This window comes from Chiloscyllium plagiosum, chromosome 19 (assembly GCF_004010195.1).
Source record: "Chiloscyllium plagiosum isolate BGI_BamShark_2017 chromosome 19, ASM401019v2, whole genome shotgun sequence".
In the NCBI taxonomy this organism is placed as follows: domain Eukaryota; kingdom Metazoa; phylum Chordata; class Chondrichthyes; order Orectolobiformes; family Hemiscylliidae; genus Chiloscyllium; species Chiloscyllium plagiosum.
The window spans coordinates 55,989,933-56,012,018 of NC_057728.1; the positions used below are offsets into that span (position 1 = coordinate 55,989,933).

The 22,086-nt window shown below is 39.6% G+C and overlaps 1 protein-coding gene across 4 annotated transcripts in view; it reads right to left on the reverse strand.

Moving 5' to 3' along the window:
- xpot (exportin, tRNA (nuclear export receptor for tRNAs)) overlaps positions 1 to 22,086 on the reverse strand; it is a 56,206-nt gene that overhangs the window by 33,222 nt on the left and 898 nt on the right. For 3 of the 4 annotated variants that reach the window (XM_043709955.1, XM_043709954.1, XM_043709953.1), the window contains exons 2-12: positions 21,010 to 21,132; positions 19,487 to 19,569; positions 18,998 to 19,054; positions 16,074 to 16,143; positions 15,367 to 15,594; positions 9,626 to 9,810; positions 6,965 to 7,133; positions 4,374 to 4,610; positions 2,107 to 2,145; positions 1,958 to 2,020; positions 186 to 310 (exon numbers count right to left, since the gene is read on the reverse strand). In XM_043709955.1, coding sequence (XP_043565890.1) covers positions 186 to 310; positions 1,958 to 2,020; positions 2,107 to 2,145; positions 4,374 to 4,610; positions 6,965 to 7,133; positions 9,626 to 9,810; positions 15,367 to 15,594; positions 16,074 to 16,143; positions 18,998 to 19,054; positions 19,487 to 19,569; positions 21,010 to 21,069 — 1,316 coding nt within the window. In that variant the 5' untranslated portion in view covers positions 21,070 to 21,132. The remainder of the gene's footprint in view (positions 1 to 185; positions 311 to 1,957; positions 2,021 to 2,106; positions 2,146 to 4,373; positions 4,611 to 6,964; positions 7,134 to 9,625; positions 9,811 to 15,366; positions 15,595 to 16,073; positions 16,144 to 18,997; positions 19,055 to 19,486; positions 19,570 to 21,009; positions 21,133 to 22,086) is intronic. The other variant, XM_043709957.1, reaches the window with a different exon arrangement.

Consider the following 22,086-nt stretch of genomic DNA (forward strand, 5'->3'; position numbering starts at 1 on the left):
CAGAGAAGCATCTAGCCCCCACTTGCCACGAATTCACTATCTGGCAAGTAAACCTGTAACTGGCTTTGTGCAAAGTTCCAAGAATTGACACACAACTCCAAATGCTGGAGCACCAATACATCATACTAACTACACATGACGCAGATCTGTTTCAAACGAGGACACACACGCTCAGTGACACTTACCCCAGCGTTGCATTGAAGACCCGTCGGACAGCAGCTAAAAGTAACTCCGGTGAAACTTGTGCCAGTCTGTCCAATAGCAACTTCAAATGCTTTCTATATTCAAGGAACATGGCTTCATCTTCGCCCTAGTGAAATAATAAAAATGAGCTGTTGGGTGCAAATCGGGGAAGGTGCTTTATTGTCGTCAAAGATTTGATTCAGAACCATTTCCAGTGAAACCTGAACGCACTTCTCTGGTAACATTAGCAATGTAAAGCAGATCAGTATCACGGAGGCTGGTTGGAAGATCAAAAGATTGAAAAAGGATGTATAAGGGGCTATTCAACTGAAGCAAAAATATTTCAAATGGGTTATTATTCTCAGATGCTGTGAACAATGGGTGTTCTAATGGATGATCATGTAACTGCTGCTTGTAGTCAAACTCCATCTGGTTCACTGACGCCCTTAAATATGAAGGAAAACTGCCAGCCCTTCCCAGGTCCAGCCCACAAATGACTCCAGGCCCACAGTAATGTGGCTGACTCAGTGTTGGATGGTTATTCAGGTATAAGTAATGTGTGTGGATATGGGATAAAAAGAATTCAGGAAAACTGCAGTAGATAATGATGCACATCGAAAGGGTTGGTGCAAACATGACAGGTTGAATGGACTCCTATGCTTAACACCAGAGACTCTTAACTATCCTCGAGGCAATTAGGCATGGACAATAAATGCCAGTTTTGCTTATAATGCTTACGGCATATAAATAAAAAAAGATAGTTACAGCATTTGTACTAAAATGTTCCTTTTCAACTGAATCAGTAATGAGATTTAAAGGCCATAATTATCACTCCTTTTAAAATCAGACGGCACTACTGCCTCACAGTGACAGGGAGCGGAGTTCAACTCCATCCTCAGACGACCGTGTTGTGTGAAGTTTGCACATTCAGTGTCTGCGTTGGTTTCTTCCGGGTGCTCCGGTTTCCCCCCACAGTCCGAAGATGTGCAGGTTAGATGGATTGACCATGCTAACTTGTCCCGTAGTATCCAAGGATATGCAGGCTCAGTGGATTAGCCACAGGAAATGCAGGGATAGAGTACAGTGGTGGGACCCTCAGAGGTTAGTGTGGACTTGATGGGCCAAATGGCCTGCTTCCACACTGGAGGGACGATATGTAAAAACCTTGTAATATCCTGTATAGTGAACAAGGCCTCTCCTGCATTAAGGTATGACTGAGATACAGTTCTAGAATCATCTCAGAAACATATCAAGGTGGCCATTATTCAAGTGCATAACTCAAGTTATGTGGAATCTCTCAACCTTTCATAATGCACAAAAGTCAAAAGATCACTGATTTGTAAATCTAAGAAATTGCTGCACACAGCTGTCTGATTTGCTGAGAATTTCCAGTTTCGTTGAACTGAGTACACAAACTTCATTTATTTGGTGGTGACCAATATCAAGAAACATATCTGACTATTTCCCCTTCCGTCATTAGCTACACATCTGGCTGTGACCAGTAACACAGAACATGGTCAAACCTAGATTGGCTCTGGGTCTACAAGCATCAGTGACAAAACCTTAACCTGCAAACCATCACATATACACCAGTGTGCTTTTCACAGATATAGATTAAAGGAAAGTTTTTATTAGGATTTCTTAGCTAAAGCTGGTTTTGCTAGAAACATACAATTGCAGAATACAGGGAAACATGGCTTTTGCACTCAGCAAGGTAGGTGATTTCATGCAATACAAAATTCTTGATAACCAAATTTGAAACGCACTGTCTTACCTCATTTTCAAAATTGAATTCTTCATCATAGGTTAATTTCTTTATAACCGCATGCATAATTGCCTACATCGAAAAAATGGACACAGGATGTAAACAATAACTAGAACTTGGTGTAACAATTTTTTTTCATTTAAGCACATCAGGCTTACCTCAATATTAGCCTTTTGCTGTTCAGTCAGTGCAGGAAGCTGAAGAGATAATGAGTACAGGAGGTTATAAATTCAGATCTCCCACACTGCTTTAACAAAGCAATACATATAGTCAATCTACATTACTAACAATAAGTTATTCTGCAGGAAAGGGATAACATTAATCGTGTGCATAGTTTTCACTCTTAGCTAGACTACCAATGAAAAAGGGAAAATAAAAGCCTCATCAGTTGAGCATTCCCACTTGCACCAGGTAAAACATAGGTGGTAACTTTACACTCACTCAGCCTAGAATCCTGCAGGCAATTTCCCTTGGTCTGTCTAAAAATAAAGAGATAACCCAAGAAACTCCTGTCATATAAATTCTGAATCTCAAACTAAAATATAGCAGAATGCAGTACTCAAGGTGAAAGTATGCAGACATCATTCACAAATTAAACTGCACAGTTTATCACACAGGACTACAATATCAAGAACATGTGGCCACTTCACTCATTCCTCGACCGGCATGGAGCATTGTTTAGCTCAAGTAATATATGCCACACAACACGAGAGTCAATCATTTAATTGCCAGTTTGAACTTTATAATCACTGCCACTGTACTCTTAGTAAAAGCTACAAGAATTCTAGTTACCTACCAAAGCAAATATAGAATCAGAGAAGCATAACTGCATTCAAAAATGCTTGCCATGTTTGGTAGGGAGTTTAAGATGAGAAAAATTTCAGACTAACTCACTTGAAAACACAGTGTGCGAACTCATTACTCAAGGATAACAACATGATTTTTAGACAAACTTAATTCTGCATATTCAAAATTGTAGATCTAATTAGGACTTTGACATACCAGTCGGGTTACAGTATATTGTTTCCCTGGATTCAAGAAACAGGCCATTTCAGCTCAACAATTCGGTACTGGTGACAATACTCGACATGAATCTCCTTTTTATTCACTTTTCTTTCACACACCTATCTAGTTTTCTCAAAACTATCGAAGTTATTACGACAGGATGTGGCTGAGATAAATAAATTCAACATTCTCATTACTGACAAAACAAATTTGTCGTAATTTCCCTATTGGATTAATTATTAATAACTATCTTGCACTTTTGGCCCCTAGTTTGTTTTTTTATTAAAAACACAACAAATAGTTCTACACAAGACCCTACATTTAATGCTAACCAAATATTCACTACATTTAAACACAATGGAAGTCAGATCCAAGATGATTCAATACACCGCAAATTCACTCTATGGAGGGATCTCCTGACTCCCGAAAAGTCTCCGTCTGGCTGAGTGAACGTGCTCCTAGTTTACCATGATTAGTGTCTGACATAAGTATTAAACTTATCTCTATTCTACTGGTACAGGGGTACTTAGATTTTGTCTTTATTATTTTCAAATTACAGCAAGGAATTTCCCCACAATTGCCTAGTAGTAATTATGACCAGATTTGAAATAATAGTGGATAGATTATAGTGTAAATTATCTAATTATACACAACTGTCAGATCAATTATCCTCTTATCAAAGTGGTTGTCTAATTGTAATGTTAAGTTGTACGGCTCATTTCACTACAAAAATAATTATAACAAGTTAATTAGGTTGTTTAAATCCCATCCATGGTCAGTACTATTATTTTACCCATAATTAACAGAGGAAGATTCTGGGAACATTCATTCATGGACGAGATAACTCAAGCCTTTATCTGCAAAGAAGGTTTTAAAGAACTAAATTCAGGTGAAGTAAATCAGATCAATTCAGTAATAGTAACCTGCATTCATATGACAATGTGGGATAATTCCCATTTTCATATATTCTATTATCTAAAAAAAAATTCTATTATGCAGCTCAGCTGTAACACGGTTTCATTTCTTGGACCCCAACATCTATATCATCAGATTTCAAGGTGGGTCGTTATTAAAGAACCTGAAGACTCAAGGAGCTGCCAACAAATTCAATCCACTCCAGCAAAGTTCTACGGTTTCAGAACAGTACAATTACATAACACGGAGTTGCACAACTATTTCCTCCCAAGCGAGGCCAACCTCAGTTAGCTGATTTTTAACAGAAAATAAACCCGTCTGCAATTCAAATTTGGGACAGGTGGAATGAGACAAAAAAAAAAATGCACAACTTGATGAAACATTAGATAAATTAGGTGTCCACCCAGCTTTCTTTCCACTCCATGCAAAGGTTGCTTTAGCCCAAACAAATTTTTACTAAAACAACAAAATCAGACACTAGAAACCCTTTTGTCTTCTAACTTACTTGTTTAAGCATATGAAGGTAGTCATAGCAGAAACCGATTATATTTGAAGAAATATCATCATCTTCGTGCACAAGCAGCTTAAGCAGAAGAGGCACTTTTGCCTCCACTGCCTGAACGGTCATCTGGCTGTTCTTCACATCCCCTGCTTTTACAAGCTTACTCCAACTTGTTATCAACGCCTGGCCCATCCCATTAACCAGCTTGGAAAATCTTGCCAGAAAGTCAACATCTTCCTCCTAGATAGGAAAACAAGTTCATTAGTCTGATGCACTGCAAAAGAATGTTTACCTCTCTGCAGTCATTTTACTTCCTTGGTACGTGAGCATCACTAGCAAGGCCAGTTTTTAAACTCCCACTCTCAATAATTCTTTACTCATTAATATTAAGGTGTGGGTAATGCTGGCATCGGTATAATGTGTTGTCCATCCTTAATTGCCATCAAGCCGATGAGCTGCCTTCTTGGATTGGTGCAGTAGTCGTCCAGTCGTATTGCTAGAAAGGGAGCTCCTGTAATTTTGGCCGAGACACAGTAAAGTCAAAGTGCTAGCATTCCAAATAAGGCTTTAGTGTGGCTTGGAGGTAGGTGGTGTTCCAAAGCTTCTCCAGCTCTTGTTCAGGAGGTCACAGGTTTGGAAGGTGCTGTCGAAGGAACTTTGACAAGTTCCTGCAGTGCATCGTATAGATGGCACGGATGGCTGCCACTGTGCAGGAATGATGAAGAACGCATCTTTAAAAGGTGGCGCTTGTGATGCCTTGTTACACAGGACTTTGAATATACCAGTCACGCAAAAATAAAACTGTTGCCATTCCCCAACACATCCAAACAATGGTATTTTTTGCTTCATTGGTGCAACATCTCAGTCTTCCTGTGCAAATGCTTGCTACAGGAAGTAGAAAACAATGATTTTAAACACTCCTTGTGCCATACCTAATTAATTCTGACCCTGCACTTGACACAAGGATTGAATTCCCTCAACATATTTTATGCTATCTTTACATTAATCACCTTGAAGCCAAAACATTATCTAATAGCCTTTGGTCCAGGTGTTGATTCTGCACCACTTTCAACAGAACTTCTGTTTCAAAATTGCAACTGAAAACCAGCGTAACTCCACCAAAGGAGCGATTCTAAGTTTCACTGATACCTATGCAGGCTGAGTGATTGAGTAACTACATTAGTTAATTTGTATGCTCTGCCATTACTTATTACCTGCTGATGCTACATCAGGAGTCATTTACTAGATGGTTCAAAATTATCACCCTACAGACTAAAGGACAGAAGAGAAAGGATAGGTCAAGTCTACATCAGTTGAAATGAGAATCAAACCCATAGAATTGGCATTGTTCTGAAACACAAACTAGCCATCTTACCAAGTTAACTAATATGCCTGAATAAATGCACCACTGAATGGGAAAACAAGAATGTTTAGCTTATTTACCAAAAATAAAATGAACTGCACCACAAAACTAGTAGGCAATTTAATCTATCTTCTCTATGGTGATTTTGGGCCATATTACTTTGACCACAATAGATTGGGGACCCTTTAAAACTAAATTATTATTTCAGGCAACCTGACATAAATGACTGCTACCACAGTAATGAACCTTCTGCAATCATGAACATCCCAGTAAATTAGACAAAGGGAAGGTACAAGGAAGGTCACACGAATCACCGGGATCACAGAGGACATGACGATCCATTGAAGTGACGTCATTGATTTATCTGGCACTATATGTACCCTCTTATCAATGCAGTTTTGGGAAAGTAAGGTTTGTACTTAGAAAAGTGCTGTGAAGGCAGCTTCTTGTTCTCCAGTGGAAGTGTTTCGGAGCTTCACTGGATCGTCCACCCGAAGCAGCAAGCTCCTGTCAAGAAACTAATCGATAGGGGGAAAACGGGCAGGAAAGTGGACATGAGGAATGTCAATCAACCTGTTGAATTGCATAGCAGATTTGGAGGGGCCAAATGGCCTACTCCTATCCCTATTTATGGTCTTACAAGGGCCACCAGATAAGGACTTCGCTCTAACCTGAGCAGTTGTTGTGTAGCATTAACCTACTTCTAGGGACTAGTAGTTATGTCAATCACCCATTCTAGCCAATGGACATGGAACAACTACACTTGATGTCTTGATAACTGTTCCCTACTTGCCCAACTTCACCTGAAGGCTAATTATAAATTATTTCTAAGAGCAGTACTTATTTTCCCCAAACACAGCATTGATTATGGGGTACACATGGCGCCAGATAAGTTATTGACATCACTTCAATAGATCATTGTGATCTGTTATCCTGATGATTCTTATGACCTTTATTGCATTCTTCTGTCTTTATTAAAAGACATTTGCTTGTTTATGAAATGCTGGTTACTGCAGGAGCAGTCATTCTATCAGGCTGTCTGTTACATAAGAAAAACCTAGAAAATTCAGTTTTAAGGGGACCCTCGTGTCCAACAACAGAAACAGCCAATCATATTTATTTGTCATAAGTAACATGCGAATCTCTCATCACAACTTTCAAACTATTAGAGAGGGAGCACAGCCAAATACAAAAAAAGGAATACTTGCTGTAATTGTACTATAGCACAGACCTGCTCAGTGTTGAAGAAGCCAGAAGCCAGCAGCACCTGACATAGCGATTCCACAAGTTTTGTCTTATCAACAGGATCCATGCCTTTATTTACGATTTCAAATAGACAGTCACAGGCTTCCTCACGGAGGACTTCCACTGACATGTGACTGAGCAACAAATTCACAAACCTAGAAAGAAAAACAAATAAAAAACAAATTGGTGGCGACAATCTTTAAATGACAAATTCCTACAGAGAGAGAGAGAGAGAGAGAGAGAGAGAGAGAGAGAGAGAGAGAGAGAGAGAGAAAGAATGCTGGAGAAACCCCATGCCTGGCAGTATCTGCAAGAGAAACAGAGTTAACATTCAGTCTGATATAACTTTTCAGAATGTTGTTCACTCCTGACGGGTCTAGTCCTACACATCACAAAATTGGTTGTCAAAGTCTGAAAACATCAGTAGGGACAGCACCTTCACACTTGCTGTCCTAGGCCAGATCTTTAGTCTATGTTCAATTGACCACATGGGGAATGAGAATTACAGATCCACTGTTTCAATGGAAGTTCTCCACAACTGCTAGGCAAGGGAAATTAACTCAACATACCAGATGTTTTAGCTTACACAGGCTGCCTGATCTTTATTAATAAAATTTCCCTCACTCGGGGAGGGGGTGGACAATGTGCAGTTGTTCAATGCTTGCCTTTATTTTAAAGTAGAAATGCATTGCAATAAAAAGTTAGTCAACTACACAGACCAGCAGAACACAACGAGATATTTTGATATAAGCCAGACACTGGACATTAAAGGGGAACGTTATTGTATTTTGCAAAGGCTTAAGCAAAACAACAAAAAATTCGTATTACAAACAATGAAAAAAAAAATCACTTGTCATACACCAGTGATGCCATGGACCTTTCCTTCCTATTTCCTGTAATTACTTTTAAAACAATACTCATCATTTAAACTTCAGCACAAAGAGCAAATGTTTTGTCACTGCCAGTCACGTGGTTTTGGGACAATTCATGGGTTGACAGCAATAAGGTCATTTTGCCCTTGGCCTTCCTCTCCAGGGCACTATAAACAAAAATTTCATATCCAAAGTAAAATTTAACTTTCAAATCAAACAATGCAAGTTTGATTCAGTTTGAACCTTCCAAATTTTTAGATAATTCTGCTACAGCATGTGGGCATAACTAGGTTCTCATTTATTGCCCAAGTCTAAATGCCCTTGAGAAAATAAGCCTCCTTGTTGAAGTGCTGCAGTTCTTTGGATATATAGGAACAGCCACAGTGCTGATCAAGAAGGGAGTTCCATGAGTTTGACACAGTAACAATGAAGGAATGGTGACATTGGATGATGTGCAACTTGGAAGGGAACTTGTAGGTGGTGGCTGCGTTCCAATGCATCTGCTGCCCCAGTCCAAAGAAAGTGCTGTCCAAAGAGCTTGGGTGAGTTACTGCATTGCATTTTGTAAACCGTATATACTGCCACCTATACGGTTGAACTTGCATCTCCTTCAAGGTTGTTAATCAAGTAGACTGTTCAAGGGTTTTGGAGCTGCACCCAATCAGGCAAGTGAACAGCTTTCAAGTACACACTCTTGAGTTGTCCCTTGATAGAAGGCAAGAGATGAATTACTGATGCAGACAAGTATTACAGGCAATGAATGAAACCAGGAGCTAAACTAAATCATGGCTATCATGTCTTTTCCTTTCGTGTCATAAATCCAGCATCCCTCAATCCTGTGTCCATAGTGCAGAAGACAGAAGCAGAGAAGCGTGGAAGCAGGCCATTTGGTCCATCGAGTTCACAGTGACCCGCCGAAGAGCATTCCATCCAGATCCACCCAATCCTTGTAATCCTGAATTTCCTCTGGCTAATCCACCTAGACTGGACAGCCCAAGGCAATTTAGCATGGTCAATCCACCTAACTTGCACATGTTCGGACTGTGGGAGGAAACCCAGAGACATGGGGAAAACGTGCAAATTTCACACAGACAGATGCCCTCAGGTTGGAAGCAAACCTGACGCCCTGACATTGAGAGCCAGTGTGCCTCCTGGTAAGATTTGTAAACTAAAGTAACACGCACTAGGTAAATTTTTATGTTGTAAATTACAGTTACATTGTGTTCACTATCCTAGTAAAATAAAATTGTGCATAGAGACAAAGGAAGGAAGATTAGTGCTTCTAAATTTATTAAGCAGAATTTGAGAGAGTGAAGCTGCTTGACTAATAGTATCCACAGCCTTTCCAACTTTCAAAGCCTTCAAAGTTTGTTTGTATGAAGACCAACCATGGTTAACCTACATGGCCTGAGCTGACTGCTTGCTCAGAGACATCAAGTGAAAAAGCTTACATTTATAGTGTGTATCTCATGACCTCAGTACCAGTTCAAAAGACTTCACACCAATGAAGTACTGATGAAGTTAAGCCACTGATGTAATGTAGGAAATGCAGCAGCCAGTTTGTACACAGCAAGCTCCTATGAGTTAAACACTCAGTTAATTGGATTACTTTTTATCCATGCACCATTTTATTAAAGGAAACAATGCACACTAATGATGGGGTATCATATAAAGAATTCTAATGAGTCCTATTCATGTAAAGGCAAAGAAGCTTTTCTTTCACAATGAGGGAAAAACAGTTTTGTCTGAAAACAAAACATTAAGAAAACACATACCTGTCATTTGCTATCAGATTCAAGTCAATCCAGGATACAAAAGCTCCAACAACCTCAAGGCACTGACACGTTAGTTCAGAGTTGGTTTCCTGATAGGTGTGCAGGATCTGGTACCAGGATTCCACGAGATTTGGTATACATTGTTCCCTCATTGCATCCTTTATTAAAGTATTTCGTCTACACTCCTGTAGTGACAGAAAATACTTTAATTCACCAAAGCATCCTTTTAACGAAGCAACGTTTTCCCTCAAAAACAGGATGTCCTCATTTTTAATGCAAGAAATTTAGATTTCAAACTCAATTACAAACTTGATCAAGCGTCTGTTCTCCAGAATAAAAATCCCAAATTTGATGCAGTGGTAGTTCCAACATAGCGACAGAGGCAGAGATCCTGATGAAGGGTCCTACCCAAAATATTGACTCTCCCGCTCCTCTGATGCTGTTTGATCTGCTGTGCTTTGTCCAGCTCCACATTTTATCAACTCCGATCTTACAGCACTAAAGAGACCTTATTATGTCCATGGTTATTAAGTGTCAGTCTATTACCATTTCAAGCAATGGGCTTGTCACCTTGAATACTATGACATTTCATATGCTCATCTCGATAGTTCTTCGATGTCAAGGTTTCGCACCCTTTTAGAGAGTTCCAGATGTCCACCACCCTCAGAGTGAACGAAAACATGTCCTCAAACCCCTTCTAAATCTTCAGCTCTTTACCTCAATACTGTTCTCCCTGGTTATTGACCCTCTAAGTGGAAAAGTTCCTATCTAACTAGCCCATTTAAGTCCCTCACCTTTGTAAACCTCAAGCAGGTTTCCCCCTCAGCCTTCCCTACTCTAAGAAAACCTGCACCAGCCTATCTAGTCTCTCGTCATAGCTGCTTCACTTCAGCTGAGGAGCTGAATCTCCTCTGCACCCTTTGAGCATAATCACATCCTTCCTACAGTGTAGCAACCAAAACAGCAAACAGTACTCCAGTTGTGACCTAACATTATATACATTTCCATTATAGCCTCCTCTTTCTGTATTCAATGCCTAAATAATAAAGGCAGGTATGTAATAACGCATTTTTAACCACCTAATCCACCTGCTCTGTTGCCTTCAAGAATCCAACTATTATGCACACCAAGGTCCCCTTCTGCTTCCTAGGATCAGAACATCCAACATCTACCACCTTGACTGTTTACTCCTCCCAAAATGCATCACACTTCATTTTTCAGGATTAAATTCCATTTGCAATTCTTCAGCCCATCTGACAGCTTGATCATGCTGACTATCCTTGATTTAGCCATGTCTCTCCAAGATGAGATTAATTCTGTAATTGAGAATATTTTCCAGTAGTTTTCCTATTACTGTGTTAGACTCACTGGCCTGTAGTTTCTTGGTTTATCCTTGTCACTCTTGTTGAATAATGGAACTCATTAGTTGCCCTCTAGTCCTCTGGCACTATTCTTATGGCCAGTAAGATTTTAAAATTAATATTAAAGCCACTGCAATCTCTTCCCTTCCCTCACTCAGCAGTCTCGATGTATATATTAAAAAGAAAGGTACTGTTTTTAACAATCTTTAATCTTTGGAAGCCATATTTCAAATCATCCCTTCACTACTTAAAAAATGTACAGGGAAGTATTGCAGATGAAGGGAAGCTCAGGTATGAGAAAAAATGCTGCATTCTCTAGAGTCCATAGCTACAGCAAGGTCAGCAGATCTTTAAGACCACACTTACAAAAAAAAGGCATGTTTAAATCGAGGACTTCAGAAATTATACCAAGACACTATTCAAATGACGCTGAACATAGGGGTAATGAACTCCGACAACTGCTGTACATCTATGACTAACTGTTTCAGATTCAGTGGGAGATTTGACTTGGACTGCTGTAGGGCCCTCTTGTGGTACAGAGGTACTCCTAGACCTGAAGGCCTGGATTCAAGTCTCACCTGCTCCAGGAAAGGAAAAATAAAGACTTGGACTGCAACTAAATTTGTTTGAACCCAACAGATTTTTACTTTCAATGTTATTATATTTGCTCATGGATAAAGCAAGGGTGAGTTTTTTTTTTACTTTGCACTCATAAGGACAGACACAAGAGCGTCAAACTTCAGAGGGAGCATCAATCTGCAGTGCATGAGAAAAATGATGATAGTCAAATGATTGACAATGATGGCAAGTCAACACTGATTGATCAAAATGCTGTCATCAAGTATGTACCAGGCAGCTATCATCTTCCACATGCTTTCTGTTTCAATAAAAGGTACAATGCCTGACATTATCATTTTACCTCAGAGCAGAGAATTGGTCTCGGAGTATCGCCAATTTCTAGTGAGCTTAAATGAACCACATTGCAAGCCCCAATTGATAATTTTAAACTGATAAGTATTAAACTATCACTCAGCGAATACTGCCTTATCATGAAAACACATTTAATATTACAGAGGCGACATGGTGGATCAGTGGTTAGCACTGTTGCTTCACAGTGCCAGGAACCTGGGTTCAATTCTAGGCTCAGGTGACTGTGTGGAGTTTGCACATTCGCCCTATGTCTGTGTGGGTTTCCTCCCACAATCCAAAGATGTGCAGATTAGGTGAATTGGCCATGCTAAATTGCCCATTGTATTCAGGGATGTGGAGGTTAGGTGCATTAGTCATGGGTAAATTTAGAGTAAAAATAGGGTAGGGGAATGGGTCTGGTTGGGTTACTCTTCACAGGGTCGATGTGGACTTGTTGGGCCGAAAGGCCTGTTCCACACTGCAGGGATCCTGAGATTTTATTAGGTTTTGAGTTTTGCAAGAATGGGGTAGTTTAGTAGGGTCAGTACATTGCCCATTAGAATAGAATAGACATTTATTGTCACATGTATGTTTACATGAAAAGTACAGTGAAAAGTTTTATAAGTCGCCACACCACCAATATTAATGACAGAAGTCATACATAATTAAAGAAGTTCACAGTTCAGTTACTTTAAGAAAGCAAATAAATTGTTTGATATAAGCTGACACATCCCAACTGGCAGATATGTGCCACACAGTATCATTATTCATGTTTGATAGGTAATATGCCCTTTGGGTGGCCACAGCACCATTATCAGGGAATATCACAACAATTGCTCCTTCATACTAGGTGGCATAAAACAACTGGTGCTCAAATTTGAGATTTTAATGGTTTTCAAAAATCTTATCCCTAACCTTGAAATTTGCCATAACATTTTCACATTTATACTTGAAATTACAAGAGGCAATGCATCCAATCTCTAAGCATTTAACATGTTTCTTTTCATCCAAGTGCATTTTCACAAAGCTTTGTGCTGAGGTATGGTTCTGTTAGCATTTGTGTCCCGTCAGTCCTTTATGAAGGTGGTTCATGGTACTTTATCATTACTCACAAACTGGAGTTCTAAAGGGGTCAGAATTATAGAACAAAATCAAACTTAAAGATATACATAATGTGAGCACTCAGGGGAAACATTAAATTAGCTTTATTTTACACTTCTGAATGCGGTACTAAGTTGCCTGGAAATGTGTTATATGCATTTAAATGAGGCCTTTTTAAAACCCTAGAGAGAAATAGTTTGATGTCTTAAAAAGGGCAGAATGGAGAAAAAAACTGGGCTGTTGCCTAGAGACAGCCAATGTCCTGTAGCATAGGAGGACAGAGAAACAAATCTTTTCAGAAAGATTCATCCACAAGCTCTGTGAAGATACAGATTTCTTTCAGAGAGAGGAGCAGGTCATTCAAATAAAGATTCATAACTGCAGCAGTGCAGTTTAGCAGTCTCCAAAACATGCCGGGCAGAAGAGATGCTGGAAAGTCCCAGAAATTCCTTTTCTGCATCCTAATGTTTAAAGGAAATTGGAGCTGCACTAACGTGGTTTAAGAATCTCAGGAAAAGACACTAAGAAATAGCACTGAGTGAACCAATTTACAGCCAGCCACTGAACAGGGAACTTTCAAGCTAGAAATAGGGTTACCCTTAAAACTGGCTGATCTGTAAAGTCCTGGTTAAGGACAAAAAGGTTGAATATTAGCTTTTGATATTTATGATGAGACCACATCAAATAATTCTTGCGTAGTGTAACATTCATTCATTTATTTTTCATTTTGTGTAATAATCAATACGTTCAATGTCCAATTACTATGGTACTCAAATTACAAAGTGAAACTTATGGTCTGTCAAATTTCATTTTGGTTTGAATGTGTTCAGTTGTACCAACTTTTACAGATGCACCATAGAAAGCATTCTACATAATGGCTTGGTATGGCAATTGCTCTGCCCAGGACCACTAAGAAACTATAGAAACCATCACGAAAGCCAACCCCCCATCCATGGACCTCATCCACACTTCCTATTGCCACGGAAATAGTAGATTACTTACTTAGTGTGGAAACAGGCTCTTGGGCCCAACAAGTTTACACTGACCATCCAAAGAGCAATCCACCAAGGCCCATTCCCCTACACTTACCCCTTCACCTAACACTACAGGCAATTTAGCATGGCCAATTCACCTAACCTACACATTTTTGGACTGTGGGAGGAAACCCACGCGCACACGGTGAGAATGTGCAAACTCCACACAGACAGTTGCCTGAGGCGGGAACTGAAACCGGGTCTCTGGTGCTGTGAGGCAGCAGTGCTAACCACTGTACCACCGTGCTGCCCGAAAGGCTGTCAACAAAAATCTCTCCCACCCTAGTAATACTCTCTTACAACCTTTTCCATCAGATAGAAGACACAGAAGCTTGATCAAATGCACCAATTGCTTCAAAGACAGCTTCTTCCTTGTTGTTAACTGAATGGAGCTCTCCAATTTCAAATCTAATACTGATTTTGCTTTTGTGCACCTCCTATGTAGCTGTAACTTCATATGCCTTGCTCTGCCGAAACACACTATGATCTGGATGCCCTCATTTATGTTCTGCCTGTACTGCTCGCAAAACAAAACTTTTCACTGTACTTAAGTACATGTGACAACAATAAATCAAAGTCAACTGGAATTAGAATGTCAATTACCTGCCTATTTCAGATCAATGGAGCAATTGTTTGATATTAAATTATGGTGCTTCCAATTCAAAATATTGTTGAAAACCTAAAAGATTTTTAAACTGTTATAATGGTGCCTGATCCTCCTTCCAATTTCTCAAGTTCTCAATTTTGGAATCTAGGAATAATACAATGTGAAATTCCTATTGGCCAAAAAATCAGCATCAAGCAATGTAACCAGAATTGGCAATTCCTCAGCAACATTTATTTCAAGTGTAAAAGTAGAAGCTATTTTACGCAAAGGTAAACAATTGTTTAAACTTCACTAGCTTCCAGCAGCAGCTGTACATTCCTTTGACAGCACATTCAAAAAACATAAGCTCAACCTCCTGACAAGGACAGATGTACGACAGTACCACCACCTGCAAGTTCCCCTCCAAGCTGCACATCATTCTGACTTGGAAATATAGCGTGGTTCTTTCACTGTGACTTGGTCAAAATCCAGGAACCCCCTCCCTAATACCTACACCACACTGAAGGCAGAGAAATGACAGCTCATCAGCAACTTCGAAGGGCAAATAGAAGTGGAAAATAAACGCTGGCCAAGCCAATGGTACCCACATCCCAAGAGCAAAAGCAAAAATAAATCCACTGACTATTGCCAAGCAAATTTATACACAAAATCACAACTGTCTAAGTCAATCACAGAGTAGAAATTAAGCTATAACAGATTATTCCAGCAAAAGATAAAAATTGTGCTCACCGTTCTTACCTCTGCTGTGTGAACAATGTCCCGATCTACTACTTCTGCGTCGATAGCCATTAGGATTCGCAGGTAGAGATCAACTCCTCGTGGATTAAGGCCAACAACTGAGAGAATGTCAAAGAAGAACTTGGGCCACTTGGTAAGATACTCCGCTAGAAAAAGCATAGCAAAGACCTGAGCCGCTTTGTTGCGGATAAAAGTCTTCTCTGGGTGTGGACTCACTGTCTGTGGAGGATAAAAGATAAACGTGGAAGGATTCAGTGTTTAAAGAATGGTGTTTAAAGCAGACTTTAAAAGGATAATGGGTCGAGGACCTCTTATCCATGCTGTAAAACAAAACTCTGATGTTATGACTTCCCCCCCTGCAGAATCTGGAGCATGTGACATGATGTGAAATCAAAAATCAATTCAGTTGAAGCGTAATTGAGAAGATCCCAATTTTGCAAAGAGGTAAGAGAATCAGTCAGCATACCAAAACTACCCCCCTACCCTTGGAAAAATAAGGAAGCCATTCAGCCCACCATTCTGCTGTCTGCTCTTAGAAAGCATACTGATTAGCCCCAATTCCCATTTCTCCATATAATAAACTTAACTGCTTGTGGGAACCAGAACCAATTTTGAAAATTCACGTGCTCCTGGCCACATGCAAAGTTGAGCATTTTGTTCACTGTAATAATGACAAATAAGACAGTAGCAGAACTCACTTGAGCCTGAAGCCATGTCATCATGGTTTGTCTAATAAGTTGTTGTTGTGCTCCAGTCAGAGCAGCATACCTGCAAAGTTAAAAACCAAATCAGACTTTGTGCCCTATGCTCACAGGACAAGTAAAATATTTAAGTAGCTTGCAGCAGGAGACTATATTGAAGAACCACAAAATACATCACATTTTGAAAATGTCAGACGTTACACCTGAATCAACATTTTACACGTGGAATATTTTGTTATTAAAGACTTGCATTTATAAACTTACCCATTATGCATGGTTGGCCCAGTCTCAATTTTCTCCTCTCCCAAACTGACTAATCCCAACAGATTACGTGGCCCTTTGCAGTACAATGGGGATTCTTATTACAGTGCTAGTCACATTTCTGTGTTATCTGCAGGAGGTCTGTGCCCGTACACCCCGACGGATAACAAAGATTTAGCATAACCCTTACCCTTTCTCAACAGGGACCCCAAAGCAGTTCATGTCTGACAAAGCATAATTTTTGCAACACCATCATTACTTAATACAGCAAATGCAGCAGTAACCTTGTGCACAGCAAGCCCCCACAAACAGTCATGTCATAATGACCAATCAGCTTTAGTTACATTGTGGGGAAACATTAGTTGGGACACTAGCAACAATTCCCCTGCTCTTCCAAACAATCCAAGGGATCTGTTACTTTGAGCTGCAGTTCAGTAGCTCACCTGAAAGATGGCATCTTAGATACATAGATCTCTTCCAACAAGTGAGCACTTTTATCTTTAAGTCATGGATTTTTAAAAAAGTTATTTCATTGTGTGGGGCTTATTGCAATAGGCAACAGCCTCCAAGCAGACCCTTGAGATTTCTGCTCCTACCTTTATACTCTTACAATAAAGGTACTGTCACACATTCCCTAAAATCAACAAAAAGCAGCACACTAAACACTAAAAAAGGCCAAATAAAAAATATACAGAAAACAGTGGCATCAGATTTGTTTAGTTAGTAATTATTTTGCTGCTATTGGAATATCTATACCTACCATGTAAAGGATCGGGACTCTGTACTAAAACAGAATCCATGGATTTAGAAGATTATAACTGCACTCAACAAATTCAACATAATCAGAAACAGTAAACTAAAGACAGTCACTGAGTATTTGGTCTTGGTCTTGGTCAACTCTTTGAAATGGCATAATTTACTCCGCAGTTGTCCGGTCTCTTCACAGCTCTGCTTATATTTTACTTTGGAAGAATTTATTCAATACCCTTTTGAAAGTTACTGCTCCCAGCACCCTTTCAGGCAGGACATTCAAGATTAGAATTTGCTGAGTTAAAATTAAAAAATTTCCCATTCTGTTCTCTTGGTCCAGGCACTTTTTGACATTTATTTTAAAATGTGTCCTCTGGTTACTAATACTACTGTCAGTTGAAAATTCTTTAATCTGTTAAAAATCCTCTTGGGGACACTGAAATAGGAACAGTAGACCATTGAGCCCTTAAACCTGCTCTGTCATTTAGGTTATCTTTAATATCTAGAAATCTAGATACACTCAATGACAGAGCGACTGCGGAAACCCCTCCCTACCGGCATTATGGGTCAACCCACACAAGTGGGTTACAGCGATTCAAGGCGGCAGCTCACCACCACCTTCTCAAGGGCAAATTGAGATGGGCTATCAATGCTGACCAGCCAGCGACACCCAAGTCCCACAAATGAATAAGAAAAAAAAAATTCCAAACTATTTAAAAGAAGCATTAACACAATGCTAGTGATGGCAGTGCAGTTTCTGCATAGTATGCGCTCGTAATTGCAGGGTGAAAGGTTCCATTATTATATCTTATATCCATAGATACAATGCATTATAAAAAACACGCAGAGTTATGTATAATAAAAGCCCACAGTTTGTGCGCACACATGGCGGAATGCAATCCTGGAGAATGTTGCCATTGGCGAACATGGCAGATTGCACAGCTGCAGTGCACACTTTTACTTCAGGCAGCAGTTTTCTTTCCATTTTTCTTTAAAGCCGCAGATAAGCAATTGGATTTTTAAACAGTGAAAAGATATACGGTAAATATTAAATGGAAAGCAAATTCTCAAGTGGTGCATTTACCATAGGTTCACAAGTTTAAAAAATGACAAAGATGTGTTTTATTTTAGAATTGACAGAGCCATTTTTAAGAAATACTATAAAAAGTAACGTTCATGGATGTTTCTCAGTTTCTGTATTGCTTCCACTCTAATTACACTTTCTGACAAGACCCTTTAGTAATGTCAAGGGAGATCTCAATTTCAGCACCGCCTGCATCTGCGATGTACCACTGTTAAAAGCACTTGAGTACATGAATGGCATTCCGGTAGTAATTCATAATCAAAGACTACTTATATTTCTATAAAAACGTTTCCCTACAAATTCCAAAGAAAGATCAATTTAAACAGAAAATGTTAATTTGCAGGAATTGAACATTTCTGAAGAGACAGACATTGGCAAAGCTTTCCACAATGTACTCACCAGGGCAAATACAAGAAGCCAGATTTCAAACAATTATAACATTTTAAAGAGGGGAAAAACAAGGTGTTGATCAGTTTGACAGTCAGCTGAGACTGGTCAAGGTGTCACAAAGGAGAACACAATAGTGAACTTTATCTTAGTAGAACTATTGGCATAAAATTATTCAGGCAGTGCTGCCCAATCACAAAACTACAACAGTAGACATTTTGTTTAAAATATTTCATTGTGATGGTGGACCTTTTAACTGGGGTTTCCCTTTTTTTTCCACAGAAGCCATAGAATCAGAATATATGTTTTATCAATGTCACTGCAAATAACTAACTGTTTATAAACGTTGTGAAGACCAGGCTCCAGTTCAACACTTCACACCTTGGGTGTTCTGAAAAAGAACACCGGCAGACACTATATATAGCACAGTCACTCTTACCTGAATTTAATTTGATGTTCTAATACTTGAATACAAAAAAACTTTACATGGTCATCACTGTGGACAAGAAAAACAATTGCAGTTAGTTTAAAACAAAAACTGAAATAAAAAAGCTGGAAATCAAACAGAAACAGAAATTGGTGGAAAATCCCGAGTCTTGCAACATCTGTGGAGAGAAATCGGAGTTAATGTTTCAGATTCAGATCTGTTCTGAAGATGGATCACTGGACCTAAAACGTTAAGCAATTTCTCTTCACCGATGCTGCAAGACCTGCTGAGATTTTCCAGCAATTTCTGTAATTCCAATTCGTGGCTTTCTTGTTGAGATCCAGCACTAATTGCTCATAAACCTCACCCACCCCAAATTCAAAGTATGCATACTCCACAGTTTCCCACCCATTCGTCTCCAGCACACCAGTTAAGCTTCGTAAATCAAAGGAAAACTCTCTTCTGCTACAACGGTGAGTAGAAATGTCTGCAAATTCCTACCTGTATACTCCCTGTGCTAAAGCTTCAGCACACACTTGCCATGCATTCTGAGAGACCTTTAGCTGTTCAAAATACGCCAATGCCTAGAATATGGATCGAGAGAAATTACAGTTTTAATATAGTACTTTCATCCTGGATTAAGCAGACAGATACAAACAAGGGGAAAGGAAAGGTCACTTTTCGAAATGCAGAACCTCCATAGATTACAGATGTAGGCTTGCTCTTAAGTGACCAATAATCATCTGCATGGCCGGACAGTAACTGTCCGCCAGCTATTTAACTCTGGAAGACATCACATTGGAGCTTTGAAATGCATAGTTTATGGAGAGATGGTACCGAGGCCAGATATAGAAGAGCAGTGTCCTGTCCAAGATATGTTTTTCCAGACCTAATGAATAATCAGCCCCAGGACCTTTCTGTACATGAAATTTAAAACAGAAGATGCTTTTATCCATCAGGTCACTTGGATGCTCAGGTGCTAATTTCTAATGGGGAGCAAAGCCATTTTCCTATGGACTATATTTAGCCCCTTCCATTTCCCTGTGATCACAGCAAAAGAAAGGATACCATGAGAATCAGCCATCATGTATAAACCTTCCAGAGAATGCCTTAAAATGTAAGGCATGTGGAATACTAAGCTTCTTCAATAAAGCATACAAAAACAAGGTAGTTACATTAAACATAGATAAACACTAGAATACTGGGTCCAATTTGGAACTCAGCACTTGAGGATGTCAAGAACGTGAATACAAAAAAAGGGAGCAATACAGGGGTTGGTCTGAAGAGGAGAGAGGTGGTAACTGGAAGCAGCAAGAATAATGTTGTGTTTCCTTCTGACTTTGTTTAGTTTTTGTCATATTTGATACAACAGCTACCTAGCACTTTTGAAGTCACAAACATTGCACGAGCAGGGAGTGTGTTCGCTATGGAGTTGTCATCAGCAAATGCAAACGGTGCAAATTACCATGTCATTCAGGCACTGCACAATGAGCTCCATTCATGTGCAGTCACGATTGTAATGTAGACGAATGAAAAAGCCATTTTGTACAGCACAGACAATGAAACAAATTTTCACTTGACTGATTCCAGGAGTGAGGGGATTACTTTTGAGGAAAGATTGGACCTGCAGTCACTGGAGTTCAGAAGAATATAAAGTGGTCCTATTAAAACAGGTCCTGTTTGCAAGCTGGGGACTGGGTGTATTCATTGCTTACTGAATATTCAGGTTCATTGTTACTGTTTCATTGAGTATATCTGTCAGAGATTGACAGATTTCTATACAATAAACCTAACAAGTGATTTGGGAATGGGATTGGGAAACAGCATCCAATGAGATGAGCCACAATCACAATGAACAATGCAGCAGACTCGATGTACCAAGCCTACTGTTTCTCTATTCTTATTGTGCTTGTCACCCATTTGTGTTACATTAACATCCTGCATCTCTTGACAAAATATTAAATTCCTCCCTAGACAAATCAAAACTGATTAAGCGGTATTTTAATTAGAGTTGTTTAACTCACCCTCTGTCTGAAACTTGCATCTGCATTTGGGTTCAAACCCAAAAGTGCTTGTTCATCCATTGCTGCCGTTTACCTATTCTTGAAGGTAGGTTTGGTCTGTTTCCATTTACAGACTTTCCGCATCTGGCAATAGCAACAATAAAAAAAAGCACATTGAATACTCAAATACAACATTAACAAAACTCAGCAGAAACGATTTGTGCTTTATCTTGCTACAGATTCTATTTGCCCACCATGTAAAATATTGTCACTAGCTGAAAACCAATCAGTTATTGTGGCTTTGCTGAAACAGGATGCTGTTACAGAGTATTATGCAATAGCCTGACTTCCTGAGACAAGTGTATCCTCAGCTTCTATTCAAGTGAGAACATGAAATCAATCCTTAAAGGTGAAGCATCAGCAATTCGTATTTCTGCAGAATAGGAAAAGAGTGGAGGAAAGCAGGGACAAGACAACGATAGTCTCCTTTTATTCAAAGCTGTCAGTACACCAACAGTACTTAGTCATAGAGCTGTACAGCATGGAAACAGACCCTTCAGACCAACTCGTCGTCCATACTGACCAGGGATTCCAAATTGATTAGTCCCATTTGCCAACATTTGACCCATTTTCCTTTCAACCCTTCTACTCAACTACCCATCCAGATGCTTTTTAAATGTTGTAATTGCAGCAGCCTCCACCATTTCCTCTGACAGTTCATCCCATACACACTCCATCCTCTGCATGAAAGTGTTGCCCCTGAGATTTATTCCCTCTTGTGTTACACTCCCCTACCTTGAGAGGAAAAAAAACCTTGACTATTCACCTCACAATTTTATACACTATTAAAGGTCACCCCTCAGCTTCCAAAGCTCCAGCTAAAACAGCCCCAGTCTATCCAGCCTCTCCTTATAGCTCAAACCCTCCAGCTCTTGCAATATCCTCATAAACCTTTTCTGAAAACTTTCAGGTTTAATAACATTCGTCATATAGTAAGGAGGTGGATGGTAGGGGAAGGGAATGGGAGGGGTTGGGTGGTAGGGGAAGGGAGCGGGCGGGGTAGGGAGTGGGAGGGTGTGGGGAGTGGGAGGGTAGAGA